At 50.2% G+C, this 20,990-nt stretch overlaps 2 protein-coding genes across 5 annotated transcripts; both read right to left on the minus strand.

Annotated features, from left to right (window-relative positions):
• Positions 1-4,571: 4,571 nt before the first annotated feature.
• Positions 4,572-8,304, minus strand: SPINT3 (serine peptidase inhibitor, Kunitz type 3). 2 transcript variants are annotated; one of them, XM_003360017.6, is made up of 3 exons: positions 8,106-8,304; positions 5,215-5,430; positions 4,572-4,721 (listed from the first exon to the last, which is right to left on the minus strand). In XM_003360017.6, the coding sequence occupies exons 1-3, from the start codon at positions 8,167-8,169 to the stop codon at positions 4,699-4,701; spliced, it is 303 nt and encodes a 100-aa protein (XP_003360065.2). In that variant the 5' UTR covers positions 8,170-8,304; the 3' UTR covers positions 4,572-4,698. The 2 variants fall into 2 exon arrangements, with proteins under 2 accessions (XP_003360065.2, XP_084860162.1); XM_085004036.1 differs by having other exon boundaries at positions 4,572-4,771.
• A 5,128-nt stretch (positions 8,305-13,432) lies between these two features.
• Positions 13,433-17,315, minus strand: LOC100158011 (pancreatic trypsin inhibitor-like). Of its 3 annotated transcripts, none has more exon segments than NM_001244478.1 (3): positions 13,433-14,409; positions 14,864-15,053; positions 17,196-17,315. In NM_001244478.1, coding segments are annotated over 3 exon segments (318 nt in total). In that variant the 5' UTR covers positions 17,290-17,315; the 3' UTR covers positions 13,433-14,375.
• Positions 17,316-20,990: the final 3,675 nt, after the last annotated feature.

Genomic DNA, 20,990 nt, shown 5'->3' on the forward strand with positions numbered 1-20,990 from the left:
CCCCTCAACTGCCAGGTTCACTCTGGTTTATAAGACCAGGGGAGATGTTGCTTCCTCCAGGAAGTCTTCCCTGATACACCAAGCTGCTGTGTGTGCCCTTCCCCTCCCTAGACTTAGCTTTCGTGTTCATTATCACCCTGGCTGTTACAGTCCTTTACTTCCATTAGACTAGGAGCTTCCTGGAGGCACATGGGTTGCTGTCCATCTGGACCTGACTGTGCTCAGGACAAGTAAGTGCTCAATAAATAAAGTCAACTGTATGGATGGGTGTGGGCTATTCTGGCTTGGGGTCTAAGGTCTAGAGGTAGTGATGGGTAGGGCGAGGGGCTCTCTGGAAACCCTACAAGTCTGAGTGCAGAGTCTAACAGCAGTACTGGCCATGTCTACACAGCCAACATAGATGGGGCTGTTTGGGTTACCTCTGAAGGTCTTACAAGAGCCTCTAGAACATACCAGGGACGTCCGTGGGAAGGGAGGTGGTGTGGGTGAGCTAGTCCAGACTGGGCATAGGCAGCTGGATCAAGATGGGTTTACTCCAGATTACTTCCAAGCAATAAATCAATGGGGTATAAGTGAGATAAGTGGATTATCTGAAGCAAAGTGGCCTGGGCAGCCTGCATGGCGCTCGCTCGGTGTCTGCCAAGTCAGAAGAGTACAGAATTGCGGCCTTTTATACCCCAGCCAAGTCCATACCTAGCCATGCCCTCCCATCATGTCCTGTGTGATCTGTGAGCAGGCAGCTCCCTGTATCTGCAGTCTAGACCTCCTCCTGAATTCGATTCATTTACCCAGCTGCCTACGTGCCGTCTCCACCTGGATGTCTAAAGGCATCTCAAATTCAGTGTCTCCTAAACCAGGCCTCTGCCGTCTCCACCCCACGCCAACATGCCCCCGTAGCTGGCTCGTATCTGCTAATGGCAATGCTCGTCTTTCCAGTTGCCCAGGTCAGAAACCTCAGGCTCAACCTTGAGCCTTCTCTCTCATCCCCATTGGGCCCTATCAATAAATTTGTCTGCTCTACCTTCAAAATAAATCCAGAATCCACCATCAAGTTATCCATGAGGACTTCCTGGCCACACTGATTTTTTTTTTTTTCATTTTTGTCCACTTCAAGGCATGAGGACTTCTGGGCCAGGGATCAGATCCAAGCCAGTATTTCGACCTATGCTGTAGCGGCAGCAACACTGTGTCCTTTAATCTGGGCAGGGGATTGAACCTGTGTCCTGGTGCTGCAGAGATGCTGCTGATCTTGTGCCACAGAGGGAACGCCCGTACTGATTTTATTTTATTTTAAAAAATTATTATTATTATTTGCTTTTTAGGGCCGCACCCAAAGCATATGGAGGTTCCCAGGCTAGGGGTCTTAATTGGAGCTACAGCTGCCAGCCTACGTCACAGCCACAGCAACGCAGGATCTGAGCTGTGTTTGAAACCCACACCACAGCTCACGGCAACGCCAGATCCTTAACCCATTGAGTGAGTCCAGGGATCAAACCTGCAACTTCATGGTTCCTAGTCAGGTTCATTTCCTCTGTGCCATGATGGGAGCTCCTGATTTTATTTATTTATTTATTTTCTGTTTTTAGGGCCACACCCAAAGCATATGGAAGTTCCCAGGCTAGTGGTCAAATCAGAGCTGTCGCTGCTGGCCTACACCACAGCCACAGCAACGTGGGATCCAAGCCATGTCTGCGACCTACACCACAGTTCACGGCAACAGCGGATCCTTAACCCACTACGCAAGACCAGAGATCAAACCTGCATCTTCACGGATAATAGTTGGGTTCATTACCACTGAGCCACAACAGGAACCACCCACACTGATTTTAAATTGCTGCTCCAGCCACCAGCTCACCACTTGCCTATTGTATTTTCCCTGTAGCTCTTACCACCATCTAACATGCTTTGTTTGTGTCTTGTTTATTAATTATTAAGCTCATCTATGGTGTAAAGTACCTTTTGTGTTATCGTTTTTAAAAGATTTAGGAGTTCTCCTCGTGGCTCAGTGGTTAACGAATCTGACTAGGATCCACCAGGATGCGGGTTTGATCCCTGGCCTTGTGCAGTGGGTTAAGGATCCAGCATTGCCCTGAGCTGTGGTGTAGGTTTCAGACATAGCTCAAATCCAGTGCTGCTGTGGCTGTGGTGTAGACTGGCCGCTGTAGCTCCGATTCGACCCCTAGCCTGGGAACTCCTAAATGCCAAGGGTACGGCCCTAAAAAGCAAAAAAAAAAAAAAAAAGGATTTATTGCAAGGACAGTTAGAATGTAGGAGAGTAAAATAATGAATTCTAAAGGAATTAAGAATCACATAGAGTTCCCACTGTGGTGAAGTGGGTTAAGAATCTGATGGCAGTGGCTTGGGTTGCTGTAGAGCTGGCCTGGCACAGTGGGTTCAAGGATCTGGCTTTGCCACAGCTGCAGCAGAGCTCACAGCTGCAGCTCAGCTTCAGTCCCTGGCCCCAGAACATCCATATGCCATTGGTGCAGCCATGAAAAAAAAAAAATCCAATAAAGAGCAAAAACCTTTGGTGACTCAGTTCAGGCCAGCTAGGGGGGCAGTACATGACAGGGATGGGCCAAATTTCTCCAGGAGGAGAAATAATTATTAATTATGCATAGTAATTAATAATTAAGGGCCAGGATTTTTGTCTTTTGTACCTGGCACTTAGTTACGGCCACGCTCAGTTAATCTTCCAGATTCAATCTCTGGGTAACTGTTAAGAACATGAAAGGGAGTGGGGAAATAAAGGGAAAAGCATGCTCTTTGTCGTGTGTGTGTGTGTGTGTGTGTGTGTGTGTGTGTGTGTGATTTAAGCATTTCAGGGCTTGGATAAAGCACAAAGGTCCATGCAGCTTTGGATCCCTCCTTGAGCCTAGGGCTAGCTGGCTATTCAGTATGTTTTTCCTGATTTCACCCGGTCTAGACTGGCTCCTGGGCAATAGGACAGCTGAAGGGTAGGGGGTGGGAAAGGCACACAGGGGTACCAGTAACACCACCAAGGGCAGGGATCTAGTCTGGGAATCCCAGGCTCTGGCTTCTAGTATTGCTATTTGAGTTGCGGCAGGAGTTTCCCCTTGAGTGAAGGACAGTGGCTGGACTAGATGCAGGACAAGAGAAGAGGGTTTCCGGGGGGAGTTGGCATGGTGGTCAGGGCAGGCCCCATCCAATATCCGAAAATGTATGTAACAAGGGAATATCATTTAATCTTTAACAGGACGGAAATTCTGAGCCAGGCTACAGCATGGCTGTACCTGGAGGACATTCCGCTAGTGAAATAAACCGGTCACAAAAGGACAAATACTGTGTGAGTCCCCTTATATGAGGTTCCTAGAGCAGCCAAGCTCACAGAGACAGAAATTAGAGTGGTGGTGGCCGGGGGCTGGGGGGGTGGGGGTGGGCGGGAATGGAGAGGTAATTTTTTTTTTTTTTTTTTTGGTCTTTTTGCCATTTCTTGGGCCACTCCTGCGGCATATGGAGGTTCCCAGGCTAGGGGTCAAATCAGAGCTGTAGCCGCCAGCCTACACTAGAGCCACAGCAATGAAGGATCCACAGCAATGAAGGTTGCAATGAAGAACCTACACCACAGCTCACGGCAACGCCGGAACCTTAACCCACTGAGGAAGGCCAGGGATCGAACCCACAACCTCATGGTTCCTAGTCGGATTCATTAACCACTGAGCCACAACGGGAACTCCTGAAGAGGTAATTTTTATTTTTATTTTTATATCTATGTATCTGTCTATCCATCTATCTAGCTATTTATTTTTCTAGGGCTCAACCTGAAGCATATGGAAGTTCGTGGGCTAAGGGTTGAATCAGAGCCGCAGGTGCCAGCCTACGCCACAGCCACAGCATCACCGGATCCGAGCCACATTTTCAACCTACGCTGCAGCTTGTGGCCATGCCGGATCCTTAACTCCCTGAACGAGGCCAGGGATCCAACCTGCATCCTCATGGATGCTAAGTTGGGTTCTTAACCTGCTGAGCCACAACGGAAACATGCCGAGATAATTTTTAATGGGTAGGAAGTTTCAGTTTGGAAAGGTAAAGTCATTCTGGAGACAGGTGGTGGGGATGCTAGCACCACAGCGTGAGGGCCACTCACTGGTCCATTTAGAAATGGTTAAAAGGCACGTTTCATGGGTATATATTTTAGCACAATTGTTCAAATATGTAAAATTCTCATTTTCCGAGTATCCCTCTGGGTGGGGAGAGGTGGGCTACCCTGCTGACCAAGATTCCATGAACTTCCACCCCGCATCACACGCCCCTAGGACATGGTTCCTACTGGACAGGAAGAACTTTCCCGGTCATCCTGGCGCCCCAGGCAGGAAAGAGCAGCAGGCCAGAACCCGGGGACAGACAGGCAAAGTCCCCACATTTCTTCCATGAGGATCTCCTGGTGATAAGGGACCTTGTGTCTTTTGTCCTTATCTTTATCTTAGGGACACAGGACAATGAGGGCCTGAAGAAAGTAGGATGGGGGTGACTAGGTTTGGTTGCCCTTGTGGCTGTGGGCTGTGTTTGAGGCCAGGCCCAGAGCCCTCGTCGGAAGGCTTTAGACCATGTCAACTTTAACCATTTTATTGACTCAGTCCCGGAGGGTTACAACATGGGCTCAGAACGGGGTATCCACGCAGGAAGGGCAGCTGAACCAGCTCTCGGTCAAGGCCTGGGGAAGCGCAGGTGTCCTCGTCAGCCATTCTTTACCTTGGTGTCTGGAATGGAGATGGCACTTAGCCCCCCTCTTGGCTGGCCTGCTGGTGGCCTAGAACCAGAGCCGTCAAGCTGGATTCCTTAGCCAGCTGCTTCAACAGCCACCATCCTGGGGTCTCATTTCCGTCACCTCCCACATGATCCCTGCTACAAGCACGTTCAAGACCCCCTGGGAAGGCTAAGCTGCCACTTCCCCTTTGCCAGCCCCACGTGTATTTTGAAAGGGCTTACTACGATAACCAGTATTCCCTCTATTTTTACCATCCGTGCCAACCAGCAGCCATAGCCTTGCTATCTACCCTCCAGCACCCTCCTTACCACCATCACCACCCCTCCGGGACACGGTCTCTTATTCCCATCATCTCATCATCCCCGACTCCCACGTTAGCATCATCATCTGCATCACTGCCGGCATCCTCCCCACCACCCTCTCCCTTCACCCATCCCTCAGCCTATCCCCCCCATTCCTCTTCCTGCTTCTATCGGAGGACTCACCAGGGGGGTTGCAGACCCTCCGACAGATCGCTGTGGTCTCAAAATTGTTGGCGTTTCCCTGACAACCACCGTACATAAAGAGCTCACACTCAGCGGACGTAGAGTTGTAGAAGTATCGGCGCAAAGAGGCTTTGCAGGGGCCCCCCACTGGGGGGAGCTGGCACAGGGCAGGGGGCGTTTGGAACAACTCCTGGGAGGCCTCTTGCTTGAGACTGGCTGCAAGGGTAAGGAAGAACAGGACTGTCACTTAGGTGTCATTTTTTTGTCTTTTTAAGGCTCCACCTGCAGCATATGGAAATTCCCAAGATAGGGGTTGAATCGGAGCGGCCGCTGCCGGCCTACGCCACAGCCATGGCAATGGCAACACGGGATCAGAGCTGCATCTACGGCCTATGCTGCAGCTTGCAGCAATGCTGGCTCCTTAACCCACCGAGCGAGGCCAGGGATCAAACGCACATCCTCATGGATTCTAGTAGGGTTCTTAATACGCTGAGCCACAAGGGGAACTCCCACGTATGTGTCCTTTTAATAAACTGATAATTCTTTCTTTTCCCAGCACCTGTTCTACACCAGGCACCCTCCTAGGCGTGTGCCATACTTGGCATCATTTCAACAACCCAGCAGAGATGGTATGGCTATCCCTACTTCACAAATGAAGAAACTGAGGCTCAGAGAGGTTTGGGAATTTACTAAAACTCATAAAACCTGCAGGTTGAGGCCTGGGATTTAAACCCAGATCCAATTTCAAGTCCCAAGTTCTGTACCCTACGGCCTCTCATAACTTGACATCAAGATGTTTGCTGTAGCTTCATTTATAATCACAAAAAATCATACTTTGGAAAAAATGTTCACCAATAGGGAATCGATGGGCCATTATGCAGTCCCTAGAAAGCAGCGTGTGGATTATATGGATCAACATGGAGAGAGTCCATTAACTTTTGTTGAATAAAAGAATCAAGTTCCAAAACAGGAGATCTAGCGGAGTCCCCTTGTGGCACAGGGGGTTGAGGATCTGGTGTTGCCACCGTAGCAGCTTGGGTTGCTGCTGTGGCGTATGTTCAGTCCCTGGCCTGGGAACTTCCACATGCCATGGCCAACATCCCCCCGCCCCCTTAACAACAACAGCAAAACAAAATAGGAGATCTGGCACGTCCTGTGGGTATAAAATATATGTATAAACACGCAGGGTGATGATGGGAAGATTATTCCTTGGTATTTTTAGAGCAGTTATCTCTGGATGGTGGAATCTCAAGTGATTTTTATTTTCTACAAATTCTTTTTAGTATCATTTGAAGGACAATGAACAGGCATCATTTTTTATAACTAGGAAAAAGTTATTTACATGAATTGTCTTTAGTATCCCTGAGTAATCCACAACTAAAGTGACCAGCCTCTTTGACTGAATCACATGTTATTTTCACTCCTTTCTCATCTGGATCTGGCTAGCACACACAGTGATTTATCAAACAGACACACACACACACACACACACACACACACACACACACACACCCTCAATCATTAGACTTGGACACCCAGAACTTCGGTGTATCTTCTTATAGGATGCCACAAACACTACTTTGATAATTACATTTTCCCTAATAAGGCCAGCCTCCCTCAGGCAAATCAGCACGTGGGTCCACTCAGCTCTTTGGTACCATCTTGGGCATCCTCAATGCATGCCACACCGGCCACGCTGGGTAGACCAGGAGAAACATAACCTAGAATGGGGAAGAGGCCATTCTAGGAAGGGAATTTGAAGCCTTTTATTAAGGCAGCAATTTTCAGTGTTGGTTAGAACATTAGACCCTCTTGGGGAACTTCAAAAAAAAAAAAGTCCCGGAGTTCCTGTCGTGGCGCAGTGGTTAACGAATCCGACTAGGGACCATGAGGTTGCAGGTTCAGTCCCTGCCCTTGCTCAGTGGGTTAACGATCCGGCGTTGCCGTGAGCTGTGGTGAAGGTTGCAGATGCGGCTCGGATCCTGCGTTGCTGTGGCTCTGGCGTAGGCTGGTGGCTACAGCTCCAATTGGACCCCTAGCCTGGGAACCTCCATATGCTGTGGGAGTGGCCCTAGAAAAGTCAAAAAGACAAAAAAAAAAAAAAAAAAAAAAAAAGACCCGATGCCTAAGTTTCATCCCAGAGCAATTCAATCTGAATTTCTGAGCGTGAGACCCAGCGAGTCCTCATGGGAAATCTGTGTGCAGCCGGGTTCGAGAATCTGGCCTCCTTTTCACTGCAGTATGAAAATTAATTTTCTTGCTTGAGAGGAATTCTCGGGAGTAGGATTCTAGAGAGCAGGGTTGTCGGGGCTGTGTAAAATACTGGACCCGTTTTTAACATCACACATAAACATATTGTTTATCTTTTAAAAACAAGCATATGTATAACTTTCTGATAAAAATTAAAATTTGGGAGTTCCTGTTGTGGCCCAGCAGCTTGAGGGCCCAACATCTTCCTGTGAGGACGTGGGTTCAATGCCTGGCCTCACTCAGTGGGCTAAGGATGCGGCGTTGCTATGAGCTGTGGTGTAGGTCAAAGATGCGGCTCGGATCCCCCATTGCCACGGCTGTGGCTGTGGCGTAGGTCTCAGCTGCAGCTCCAATTCGACCCTTAACCCGGAAACTTCCATATGCCACAGGTACAGCCGTAAAAAGAAAAAAAAAATTTTAAGCAAAAAAAATTTAAAAATGTAGTGAGGATGTTAGATAGACATCGGGGAGGTCTGGCCCCAGACTTTCCTGCGACGGGATGGTGACCACAGAAGGGCCCCTTCCCAGATCTAGAGCCTGCTTTCCTCCTGAGGTGGAACGACCACCTGGCCCCTTGGATCCAGCATCCCCCCACTCGGGGGGATCCTTTTCCCATCCCCTCTGCTCACCTAAGGTCTTACCTGAGCTGGCCATGCCCGGCAGGCAGAGGGTGAGGCAAAGGGCAAGAGAGAGGCTGAGCTTCATGGTGTGAGTAGCTGCGTGTGCCAGTCTGATGCTGGGAAGCTGGAACTTATACCTGCCGTGGAAAGAGAAGAGCTTCTATTCCCTGGGCTTGAGGGAAGTACTTGCCTTTCCTTACGTGGAATAGGAAGCACCCTGGGCCAGGCGTGGGCCTGGGGGAACTGGATCTCCTCCCTGGAGGCAGTGCTGCTGGCCTTGGATGGGTTCTTCATGGCTATTGAGCAACTCCCTGAAGATGGTGCTTTCGCAGCATCTGGAAGGCCATCCCCGGTCTCATCTACTGCAGACTGAGTCCCCGTGATCTTGGACTAAAAAGTGACACTTTGGGGCCTCGGCTTCCCTATCCGTAAAGCAAGTGGGCTGGGCCACATGGTCCCTGAGGGCCCAGCACAGCTGTTCTCCATTCTGCTATTATTGGTTCCGATCCAGAGCCTCCCGGCTCGTGGTTTCAACATCCCAAGAGAGAGAACATAGCTCTCTGTTCATTGGTTTATTTATTTAATTTGGGAATAATGAGTTTATTGTTTCATATAAATCATCATACTTACTTTTAAAAGATCAAGCTATACCGAGCAGAATAAACAAGAGGCCAAATCTTTTCCCCCAAATTCTACCAAGGTGCTGAACGGTGGAGACAGAATGAAAGCCACAAACAGAATTTGAAATTTTCTAGTAGCCCTATTTTAAAGAGGGAAAAGAAAGCGGTAAAATTCGTTTTAATAATAGTTTATTTAGAAGCTCCCTTGTGGCTTAGTGGGTTAAGGATCCAGGGCTGTCACTGCTGTGGCTCTGGTGACTGCAGCGGTGAGGGTTCGACCCCCTTCTAACCACTTCCGGCAGCTTCCGCACGCCTCAGGTGTGGCCTCCAAAAAGGTTTAACTCAATATATCCAAAAGAGTATAATTCCAACATATAATCAGCATGTAATAAAGATTTTTTATGTAGATTTAAAAAATAATTCTATAAAAACAAAGGGTTTATAGGTATTACTTTCCCTGAATTTGTGCATATTGTCTTTATCCTTCAAGGACAATTTGATGGGATAAAAAAAATCCTGGATCAGACTTTCTTTACCCGGAACAGTTGTGGCTATGGGACCATAAATTCTGCCATGGACTGTTACTATGAAGTGGCCTAAATGTTTTTCTCCCTAAGAGGTGGCTTTTTCCTACCTGAAAGCCTTAAGTCCTCTTTGCTTATCTTGGAGACAACTTATATTTTGGTATCACTCTGCATCATTTCGTGTACTGGAATATGAAATGTTTTTTCTTTTCTTTCCTTCCTTCACTTGCTTGCTTGCTTGCTTTCTCTCTTTCTTTTTTTTTTTTTTTTTTGTCTTTTTGCCTTTTCTACAGCCGCTTCCGAGGCATATGGAGGTTCCCAGGATAGGGGTCCAATTGGAGCTGTAGCCACCGGCCTACGCCAGAGCCACAGCAACGCAGGATCCGAGCCGCATCTGCAACCTTCACCACAGCTCACAGCAACGCCGGGTCCTCAACCCACTGAGCAAGGCCAGGGATCGAACCCGCAACCTCATGGTTCCTAGTCGGATTCGTTAACCACTGCGCCACAACGGGAACTCCATCTTTCTCTCTTTCTCTCTTTCTTTCTCCCCCCACCCTTTTGGTCATACTCGCGTCATATGGAAGTTCCTAGGCCAGGGATCAAATTTGAGCCGTATCTGTGATCTACACCACAAAAGGCATCCATGCCAGATCCTTAACCCACTGTGTCAGGCTGGGGATGGAACTGGCAATGCCACACAGAGGAGCCAGATCGTTAACCTACTGGGCCACATCAGGACCTCCTGAAATGCTTTTCCAATCTAGCGTGTTTTGTTTCAGGGGGAGCATATGGAGTTCCTGGGCCAGGGATCAGATCCAAGCCAGTTGTGACCTAGCAGATTATTTTCCCTCGTGCTTCAGTAGTTACTGAAAGCATCACCACTGCAGATGGAAGGGGTTTTTTTTGTTTGTTTGATTTTTGGTTTTTTATGGCCCTATGTGGAAGTTCTCAGCCAGGAATCCACCACAGCAGTGACAATGCCGAATCCTTACCTGCCAAGCCACCAAGGAACTCCAGAGGCAGAGGAATTTACATTCGAGCTTTGCCGTTGGCTATTTGTGTGACCTCAGACAAGTTCTTTAACGTCTATGGACATAGTTTCTCTCTGGAAAAACAACAGAAAGGACCTGTGTTTGGGGTCCCCAGGACCATGCTCAGGTCCTTCCTAAAAGAACCTACAGGACACAAGGGTATTATGCTTAAGTTTACAGCGGATGGATGCAGAGTTGAATGAACCAAGGGGGAAAGTGCCTGGGGTGAAGCTGGAGAAACGCAGGCACCAACTTCCAAATGTCTCCTCTCTGTCTAGTCACACAGAATCTGCTTGATTCCCTCGGCCCGGTGTGTCCAAGGTGTTACCAACCAGGGAAGCTGGCTCCTGCCTGGGAGTCTTGGGTTTTTACTGTGTCTGTCACATGGGCATCTACCACCTGCACAACCGACCTCAGTTAAGGAAACCCCAGAGGGAAACAGGCATTTACCACATTAAAAGAGGTTAAAGGGGAATCCTGTTGTGGCTCAGCAGGTTAAGAACCCGACTAGGATCCATGAGGATGTGGGTTCGATCCTTGCCCTCGCTCAGTGAGTTAAGGATCCACTGTTGCTGCAAGCTGTGATGTAGGTTGCATCTCTGGCTTGGATTTGATCCCTGGCCCTGGGAATTTCCATATGCCACAGGAGTGGCTGAAAAAGAAAAAAAAAAAAAGTTTGAAGAAGATAGTCAAATGAATTAAAGAAGCGCTTTGGGGGTGGTGCAGTATCCAGGTGCCGTGGGGGTGGTGTGCTCCGTGGGGCGTGGAACTCCGTACCCCGGGAACTCCTCGCCCTCCGCAGCTCCTCTCTTTGGCTGAGTTTTATTCTTTATACTAAATGGGAACAGTATTTACTTACTTTCTTGTCTGTGCTGAATTCCGTGAGTTGTCCTAGTGAATATTGAAAGTGGGAAGTAGGGGTCTGGAACCCCTGAATTTACAGCCCCTTGGTCAACTTATGGGGGACCCTGGAGACTTCTGACTGGAGTTTGAAGTGGGGCCAGTCTTGTAGGACTGAGCCCTCAACCTGTAGGGGCCGTGCTCCCTCTTCCTTCTGCATCCCCTGGACACTCCAACTGCTCCTTCTCTCCCTCCAGTCAGAACCGCCTGCCTTAACCAGCTCACTGTGCCTGGACCTGGGAGATTTCCTTGCTAGAAGTGATCACAGGCTGAAAGGCATCTTGTTCATCATCACTGATGGTGTATTCCTCCCTTCCCCCAGCTACAGTGTCGGTTCCAGGAGAGCAGGGAGCTATGCAACGTCCACCGCTGGGACCCAGAGCCTGGGACCCAGAGCCTAGGTCAGAGCCTGGCACACCCAGTAGGCACTCAGGCAGGACATGGTTACTGATCCTTCCTGGGTGCAGACCCCGTTCCCAAGCTTTTACCTGGATTCACCCCCTCGGTCCTCACTACTCCGCAAGAGGCAGGTGCAGTTATCCCCCCTCCCCTTGTGTGAAGAGTTAGATGATGGCAGCAGTCAGGCGATTGTCCACACAGCTGGTAAGTTGACGGTTCCAGAGTTTGCAGCCATGGAGTCTATTCTGAGCTTTCAATCACCAGCGCATTCTATCCTAATCAGCGTTTGCTGAACGAGTGACTGGATGAATCCGTGTCTACTCAGCATCTTCCCACAAGACTTCTACAGGCATCCTGGACCCAAGATGGACCAAACTCGACTCTTCATCTTTCCCCTCAAAGACTTGCGTGTCCCCGCTTCTCCCGGGAAGCTGACAGCTGTCCTCGCTCCTTCCTTCTCCTCGCCCCCCAGGAGCATCTCGTAGCAAAGCCTGTGGGCTGTGCCTCCTCACGGGCTCCTCGGCCACCCCTGCTCGCTGCGGAGTCCAGGCCACTCCCATCCCCCCCCCCCCCCCGCACACAGGTCATGACCCCACGGCCTCGAGCCCGCCCTTCCTCTCCAGCCTCCACCAGCTTCTCCTCACTTTGTCCAGGCCCTTCCTCTGGCCTCAGATAAAGCCCCAAACCCTCAGCTTGTCTCACAAGGCCCCTCAGGTCGGGTCCCCACGTCTACACCCAGGAGCATCTCCCTCCTCCCCTCACTCATCTCACTCCTCCTCCTCCATCTCTTGCTTTTCCATCTACTGAGGACAACCTCCCCCCACCTCCTTGCAGGGACTCTTGCTCATTCATCAGCTCTCAGCTAAAGTTCCCTTCCCCAGGGGGTCCCTCCATCCCAGCCCCCCGCCTCCATGCGAGGTGGGTCCCTCCGTTACCTCCCCTCACACTAACAGACACCACATTTCTCATTAATCACTTGTTCAATATCTCACAGGATTGCCTTCTAGCAAATAAACTGCGTGAGAGCAGATTTGGTGCATCCTGTGCAGTACAGATACTGAGAAAATATTTTGTATTCATTATTCATATTAATGATTTATAAATTATTAGTGATTTATAAACTACGGCCTACACACACATACACAAAATCTTAATAATTGGGTGGAGGAGTTCCCATTGTGGCTAGGTGGTAAGGAACCCGACTAGTAGCCACAAGGATGTGGGTCCGATCCCTGGCCTTGTTCAGTGGGTTACGGGCTGTGAGCTGTGGTGTAGGTCACAGATGTGGCTCAGAACTGGGGTTGCTGTGGTATAGGTCAGCAGCTGCAGCTCCAATTTGACCTACCCTGGGAACTTCCCTATGCCATCGGTGTGGCCACGAAAAAAAAAATAATAATAAATGATCAGGAACCAAAAGATTTCAATTTTTCCAAGTCACAGGGGTGGTGGTTTGTGCGGCTTCAGGGAGAGGGTGTACTTCCTGGTGTTGCCACCAGAGGGCAGGCACTGCCCACCTTAAAAAGTGGCTCCTACGGGCTGAGGAACAGGTGACTTGATCCCAAGGAGAACCAGCAGAAGCCCCCACCTCTCTCCTGCATTTTTGAAGCACCAGAGGGTCAAATGAAGGGCAGGGTGGGGTGGGGTAAGGGACTGGGCCTGGGTGAGGTCTGTCATGGAATTAAGGTTACCTCTGAGGAAGAAAGAGACCTTTTCAGAGAACTTTGGCCACCGAGGGACTTCCCGAGGGCGGACTTCTACGTGGTGACACTACAAAAAATGTTGTTTGTTCTCTTCTTTATTGTAGTAGACAGCACACTTTCAAGGCAGTCAGGAGCCAAGGAAACAAAACTCTATTTTTTTTTTTTTTGCCTTTTTTTTTTTTTTTTTTTTTTTAGGGCATCTGGAGGTTCCCAGGCTAGGGGTCTAATTGGAGCTGTAGCCACCGGCCTATACCAGAGCCACAGCAACTCGGGATCCAAGCCGAGTCTGCGACCTACACCACAGCTCACGGCAACGCCGGATCCTTAACGCCCTGAGCGAGGCCAGGGATCGAACCCACAACCTCATGGTTCCTAGTTGGATTGGTTTCCACTGCACCACAACGGGAACTCCACAAAACTCTATTTTTAAGCAAGCATTTTGCTCGGTGGTGTTCAAAACACTTTAGCACCATAAGCAATGTAATTTTTGAAAATACCCAAATCCAGGAATTCCTTAAGACAGATACCATCACCCTCTCTTTTGCAAACAAAGAAACTGTGGCTCAGAGAGGTGAAGTGACTTGCCCGAGACTACACAGCAACATCCAGGGCTACTAAAGCCAAACTCCTCTAATTAGTAACAAGTTCTTTTCCACTAAACTTCCATAAATTAATAATAATTCTTATTAGAGGATGAAGGGGAGGATAGGGGTTAGGACAAAAGTCCCGCCTTCAAACCCCAGGTTCTGTAGTCACTCCAGTTGTGAGCGCCTGCATTCACTCCCTCATTCCTCTGGAAATGAGGGACTTGGTTTCAAATCCCAGGCCCTACAGTGGTGAGGATCGGTGCTTCTGCCTTCATTTCTTCATTCCACAAAGAATTAGAGATGGTCGGTCTCCTTGGAGCCAGGGACGGTGCTCGGTGCTCGGGGTAAAGGGAAGCCTCCCTCTCATGGTGCTTAGAGCTGCCTGGATGACACGCAGCTCAGACACATAGACCCATGGGCAGAAGGACAGAGGCAGGATTCTGATGAGGAAGGTAGGGCTGAGAAGGGAGCAGAGGAGGCTGGACTGGTTCAGATGCAGCCCCAGCCCAGCCGAGGGTGGGGCCTCCTCAGTCTTCAGCATCTCGGGGGAGGACAGGTCCACTGCAAAAACAAAGGAACTTGCTGATTGTCACCTCTAAGGCCCCAGACCTGCGCCCTGAACATCCCGACAGGTCCTAGACCTTCCCAGAAGCGGGCAACCACAGTCCCCCCAGGACCAGGATGGCCAACAAAGAGGAGGTGGGTTTTCCGGGCCTTAGGTGGGGGCGCTCAGGAGCACCGCAGGCCTGCTCTGCAGGGTGGCTGACTCAGGGTTCCCGTCTGAGCAAGGGGAGCATGGGAGGAGGCTCAGGTCATGAAGATGGGGCTTCTAGGGGCGAGCTTTTGCCAAGCTGGCCCGTGGAGGAGGTGCTGAGGCTGCGGTGTCACAGGACACGGAGGCCACGTGTCCTGGGGGAGGGGGAGAGACACTGTGGGGGTGAGGGGTGTGGGGCCCCGTGAGCTCCGCCTCTCTCCCCAGCCCTTCCCCTTCCCCCTGCCCCGCCCCAGGTCTTACCAGAAGTCTCGCCAGGAACCACAGGTCCTCATGCAGTCCTCCATCGCCTCAAAGTTGTTCTTCTTGGCCTCGCAGCCGCCATATATAAATTCCTCACAGCTCCTGGATCTGATGTTGTAGAAATACTTGATCATACGGGCCTTGCAGGGCCCCGTGTAGGGAGGCTCCAGGCAGAAGGCAGGCGGCAGCTCTGCGGGACGGGAGGAGCTCTGGTCAGTTGGAAGGAGGGTCCCCGGAGCTCTGTCTACAAGGTGAACAACTGCAGAGACCAATTGGTTTGCACTAGAGAATGGGAGGGGTGCAGGGCTGGGAAGTGGGAAGCGGCCGTTTGCTGACATGCTTTCTGGGACATTGTTATTCATGTTGAGACGTGACGATGACATGGTAATCACGTAAATGTTTAAATACCTTCCTGAAGTATTTATGGATTAATTGGCAGGAGGTCTTGGATTCGCTTCAGACATCTCTTTTTTTAAAAACATGGCGGAGTTCCCTTGGTGGCGCAGTGGTTAACGAATCCGACTAGGAACCATGAGGTTGTGGGTTCGATCCCTGGCCTTGCTCAGTGGGTTAAGGATCTGGCATGGCCATGAGCTGTGGTGTAGGTTGCAGACGCGGCTTGGATCCCGAGTTGCTGTGGCTGTGGTGTAGGCTGTGGCTGTGGTGTAGGCCGATGGCTGTGGCTCTGATTCGACCCCTAGCCTGGGAACCTCCATATGCCACGGGAGTGGCCCTAGAAATAGCAAAAAAAACAAACAAACAAAAAAAATGGCAGACACAGGAAGCGATATTCTCCATGTGTCGATAATTATTGAGGCTGGAAGATGGGTGCATAGGTTTTATAATGCAAGTCTCTGCACTTATGTGTATGGTAGAAAGATCTGACTACTACAAAACTGTGACGGCATCATGCTATAGAGGTGAAAGGCGTGGAGAAAAAGATACCACTGTATCAGCTTTGGTTGCCTCTCGGGAACTGGAATAATTGTGTATTGAGGAAATATTGTTATTGCGATTTACAATAAAAATATATTTGATCTTCCTCCTTCCTGCCACAGACCTTCTGAATACCCTGAAATTTCCAAAGCAAGGAGGGCAATACAGGTGTTTTCAGGTGGTGGGGTTTTTGTTTTGTTTTGTTTTTTGTTTTTTAAGGCTAGGGGTCGAATTGGAGCTACAGCTGCCGGCCTACACCACAGCCACAGCAATGCCGGATTCTTAACCCACTGAGCGAGACCAGGGATTGAACCTGCATCCTCATGGATACTAGCCAGATTCATTTCCACTGAGCCACGACAGGAACTCCCATTTTAGGGGTTTTAATTGAGGCATCCATAAGCTGGCAAATTGAGTCACTGGCCGTTGGTGATTGAACTCAGGGTCAGTGCCTTCCTCTCACCCCAGAGGTACTTGGGCTGAAAGTTCTTGCCCTCTAAGCACCTTCTGGGACTTTGTGGAGACCAGCCCTGTCCTGAAGCTACCCTGGGTCCTGTTCCTCAGGCATCGCGTGACTCTGTGGAAGACTGTACCATCCAAGAGTTTCAGGAGCCCTCAGCCAGGAACCAGGACAAAGATCAAATATTGAGCTTCTCAGTACACGACAGAAAGGCTACTGGACAAGGCAGTGACCAGGAATAGAGAGTCTCAGAGATTGGGGTCTCTGATCCGGTAGAGTTAGGCAGGATGATTTTTTTTTTCTTTTTAGAGCCAAATGTGCAGCAGATGGAAGTCAGGATCAAATCGGAGCTACAGCTGCCATGGCCACAGCAGCTTGAGATCCGGGCCGCTCTGTGACCTACACCACAGCTCCTGGCAGCCTGATCCTTTACCCACTGAGTGGGGCCGGGGATTGAACCCACATCCTCATGGATACTAGTCGGGTTTGTTACCACTGAGCCACAATGGGAATGCCTGAAATTTTTTTTTTTTTTTTGGCTTTTTTTTGCTTTTTCTAGAGCCGCTCCTGCAGCATATGGAGGTTCCCAGGCTAGGGGTCGAATCAGAGCTGTAGCTGCTGGCCTACGCCAGGGCCACAGCAACATGGGATCCGAGCCGTGTCTGCAACCTACAGCACAGTCACGGCAACACCGGATCCTTAACCCACTGAGCAAGGGCAGGGATCGAACCCACAACCTCATGGTTCCTAGTCAGATTCATTAACCACTGCGCCACAACGGGATCTCCTGAATTTTTTTTTTTTAAAAGCTGAAAACGTAATGATTTTCCTTTGAGAGTCATGAAATGTCACCCCACCCTGCCCCCCCAGCCCCTTCCATGGCCTCGCCCCCATCTCCCCACCTGGCCTGTACAGGGGACGTGAGCTGGGACTTACCTTCTATCTGGCTCCTCTCTTCACACCCCTGGGTGCTGGCCACCAGGGCGCCCAGGAGGAGGAGGAGGGCTGCAGAGAGGCAGAGCCGGCTCATCTTCAGGGCCTCGCAGGAGGGCTTCTGAGGATGGCTGGGAGACAGGGCTTTTCACAGCCCAGCTGAGGGGTGGGGACAGACTGTGAGGAGGGGAGTGAGGAAGGGGAGGAGCTGGGGTCCGTCCTGGAGGTTGTGCAATTCCGACCCCCCCCCAACCAGGCTTCCTGCTTCTGCCTGTTGGGGCCAGATGCTCAGTGACAGTGCTTCTCAAACTGGACAAGGCTTGTGGGTCTCGTGGAAAAATAGACTCTGAGTCCACAGGTGGACTTTTGTTTGTTTGTTTTTTTAGGGCCACGGAGGTTCCCAGGCTAAGGGTCTAATCGGAGCTATTGCTGCCAGCCACAGCCCCAGCCCCAGCCACGCCAGATCCGAGCCGTGTCTGTGACCTACACCACAGCTCACGGCAACGCTGGATCCTTAACCCACTGAGCGAGGCCAGGGATTGAACCCGCAACCTCATGGTTCCTGGTTGGATTCGTTTCCGCTGCACCACGACGGGAACTCCTCCACAGGTGGACTTGTGCCCAATCTGTCCCCTCAGGGAGCTTCCCACACACACGCTTCCCCTCCCCCAGTCCTAGAGTGAAGAGAAGCTTTCAAGGATGAAGAAGGGGGAGGGCGCTCAGGGAGGGGTCCTGATTTCGTCCCATCACCCAGGGCAAAGGGAGCCCCCTGGGCTATGGCTCCTGCCCAGCCAGGGTGGCGGTGTGACCTTGGGGAAGACCCTGTCCCTCTCAGGTCCTCACTGCCCGTCTTTAAGATGGGTGAGGTGCTCTCCTAACTTGTAGCCTCTCTCCTCCACTGAAACGGTTCCTGGGAGTATTGCCAGACCAGGGGCCCCAAGTCCTTTGTCCAGAGATGGAGGCGGCCCCATTCACAGGACTCTGGGAAGAGCGAGCCTCCCAGGCAGGCCTTGGGACCCAGTCCACCTGCCAGGCTTGCTCTAGGGCTTTGGCAGGCAAGGGAGAAAACCAGGAACTGAGTTCCCTAACCTCCGGGTGTAAGTCTCTTCCATGTGTCCAGAAGCCTATTTTTCTCTTCTTTTTATGGTGCACGTGTGGCATATGGAAGTTCCCAGGCTGGGGGTCGAATTGGAGCTTCGACTGCTGGCCTACACCACAGCCACACCAGATCTAAGCCGCATTTGCACTTTGTGGCAACACCGGATCCCCAACCCACTGAGTGAGGCCAGGGATCGATCCTGAAACCTCATGGTTCCTAGTCAGATTCGTTTCTGTTGTGCCACGACGGGAACTCCTGCAAGGGTCTTACTTAAATATGAGAATGCAGATAAAACTGGTTCTGTCCTCACTATCTTGATCTTAGACAAATTTCTCAATGTCTCTGAGTTTCACTTTTCTTGTGTAATACAGATAATGCTTGGAGTTCCCATCGTGGCTCGGTGGTTAACGAATCCGACTAGCATCCATGAGGATGTGGGTTCGATCCCTGGCCCCGCTCAGTGGGTTAAGGATCGATCTGGCATTGCCTGAGCTGTGATGTAGCTTGCAGAGAGGCTCAGATCCCAAGTTGCTGTGGCTGTAGGCCGGCAACTATAGCTCTGATTGGACCCCTAGCCTGGGAACCTCCATATGCCACCAGCATGGCCCTAAAAGTCAAAAAAAGACAAAAAAAGACAAAAAAAAAAAAAGGTAATGCTTATACTTGCCAATATCTCCAGCCACAGACCACCTGAAACACTCCTGTTCCTGGCTGAACAAGTTGGGCTTAGTACTCCCTGCAGCCAGGCGAACACGCACACAGGGGAACCACATGGCTTCTCACGAAGTGGATGCTAGTAAGGACTTCTAGGATTGGGCTCAGGGTAGGTGATTTGGGGGCAGGTTTCAGGGAGCTGGCTTTGCTCTGGAGGGATGCTGTCAGGAAGCAGGCAGGTCTCTGGGTATCTTAACCTTAAGTCGAAGAAGGGAAGACTAGAGAGAGGTGAGAGCTGCACTGGGTAAAGAAGGAGAAGCCACTCAAGATACAGGGATGCTTGGTCATCTTGGTGGTTTGTATAATGTAGCTCGTTTTGTTTGTGTTCAAGCATGATTACAAAGTGTTTTATCTTTGTCTTAATATATCATGGTTACAACATGGACTTCCTCTTTTTTTTTTTTTTTTTTTTTTTTTTGCTTTTTAGGGCCGCACCCGTGGTATATGGAGGCTCCCAGGCTAGGGGTTGAATCAGAGCTGTAGCCGCTGGCCTACACCACAGCCACAGCAACTCAGGATTCAACCTGCATCTGCGACCTACACCACAGCTCATGGCAACGCCAGATCCTTAACCCACTGAGTGAAGCCAGGGATCAAACTTGCATCCTCATGAATGCTAGTCAGATTTGTTTCCACTGAGCCATGATGGGAAATCCTTATTTTATTTTATTTTATTTTCTCTTATTTTACTTTTGGCCTCACCTGCAGCATGTGGAAGATCCCACGCCAAGGATCTTCCTTGTTGTAGTTCCAACCTGAGCCACAGCTGCACCAATGCCAGATCCTGAACCTGCTGCATGACATGGGAACTTCCTGGAGGGACCTTTGTAGAGCAGAGTCTTTCTCACTGCTGATGAAATCATTGAGGCCTAGAGACTTTGAGTAGCATAGATTTTTAAATATAGCACATGTAGAGTTAGTTCTGCCCTCAACTACATTGAAGTCTTGGGCAAATTTCTCAGCATCTCTGAATTTCACTTCCCTTATGTAATAAATAAAAATTATGCTTATACCTGTCCATGTCTCCAGCCACAGAGCACCTGAAACACTCTGTTCCTGGTTGAACGAGTTGGGTTTATTACTCACTGCAGCCAGGTGAACACACACCCTGGGGACACCATGGCTTCTGATTGAGGGCACGTTAGAAAGGATTACAAGAGGTGGGCTTGTGGTAGGTGACTTGGGGGAGGTGTCAGGAAGCTGGCTTTGCTCTGGATGGATGCTGTCAGGAAGCGGGCAGGGCTCTGATTGGGTATCGTCATTATGACTATTGTCTTTTTAGGGCCGCACCCACAGCATATGGAAGTTTCCAGGCTGGGGGTCAAATGGTAGCTGCAGCTGCCAGCTACATCACAGCCACCGCAATGCCAGACCCCAGCTGCATCTGTGACCCACACCACAGCTCACGGCTTCTCGGGATCCTTAACCCACTGAGCGAGGCCAGGGATCGAACCCGAGTCCTCACGAATACTGGTCCTGTTCGTTGCCACTGAGCCACAACCGGAACTCCCTGACCGGGTATCTTACTCTTAAGTCTAAGAAGGGAAGACCAGATAGAGGTTAGAGCTGTTTTGGGTAAAGAAGCAGCAGCCACTCAAGATATGGAGGTGCTTGGTCATTTTGGTGGTTTGTATAATTCAGCTCATTTTGTCTGTTTCAAATATGATTAAGGAGTGCCCTATTTTTGTCCTGATTCATCATGGGCACAGAATGCCCTGTTTAACCTTACTGTTTTGTGAAATGTTTATGTTCAGGAGTAGAACGGAAGGCCAACTCTGGTGCCAGGTCAGCTCGCAAAAGTCAGAGGTTGCCTTCCTCTCTTTCCATCAAACTTATAGAATTATGGTGAGAAGTTCCCGTCATGCCTCAGCAGTAGCGAACCCGACTAGCATCCATGAGGAAGCGGGTTCGATCCCTGGCCTCGCTCAATGAATTAAGGATCGGGCATTGCTGTGAGCTGTGGTGTAGGCTGCCGTCATGGCACG

Source organism: Sus scrofa, chromosome 17, assembly GCF_054392235.1.
Source record: "Sus scrofa isolate SSC_HxYL_T2T_F1_AM1 chromosome 17, Sscrofa_HxYL_maternal_Yorkshire_Landrace_v2.0, whole genome shotgun sequence".
NCBI lineage: Eukaryota > Metazoa > Chordata > Mammalia > Artiodactyla > Suidae > Sus > Sus scrofa.

What these genes read in the sequence shown, in the direction of transcription:
- SPINT3 (XM_085004036.1), bottom strand. Translation starts at nt 8,169, where the DNA reads ATGAAGCTCAGCCTCTCTCTTGCCCTTTGCCTCACCCTCTGCCTGCCG. An exon ending in GCCGGGCATGGCCAGCTCAG is followed by an intron (nt 5,431 to 8,105) that starts GTAAGACCTTAG and finishes TTACCCTTGCAG; the next exon opens with CCAGTCTCAAGCAAGAGGCC. An exon ending in GAGGGTCTGCAACCCCCCTG is followed by an intron (nt 4,772 to 5,214) that starts GTGAGTCCTCCG and finishes CTCTGGTTCTAG; the next exon opens with GCCACCAGCAGGCCAGCCAA.
- LOC100158011 (XM_021077243.2), bottom strand. Translation starts at nt 17,289, where the DNA reads ATGAGCCGGCTCTGCCTCTCTGCAGCCCTCCTCCTCCTCCTGGGCGCC. An exon ending in AGAGAGGAGCCAGATAGAAG is followed by an intron (nt 15,108 to 17,195) that starts GTAAGTCCCAGC and finishes TTCACCTTGTAG; the next exon opens with ACAGAGCTCCGGGGACCCTC. An exon ending in GGTTCCTGGCGAGACTTCTG is followed by an intron (nt 14,410 to 14,863) that starts GTAAGACCTGGG and finishes TTGTTTTTGCAG; the next exon opens with TGGACCTGTCCTCCCCCGAG.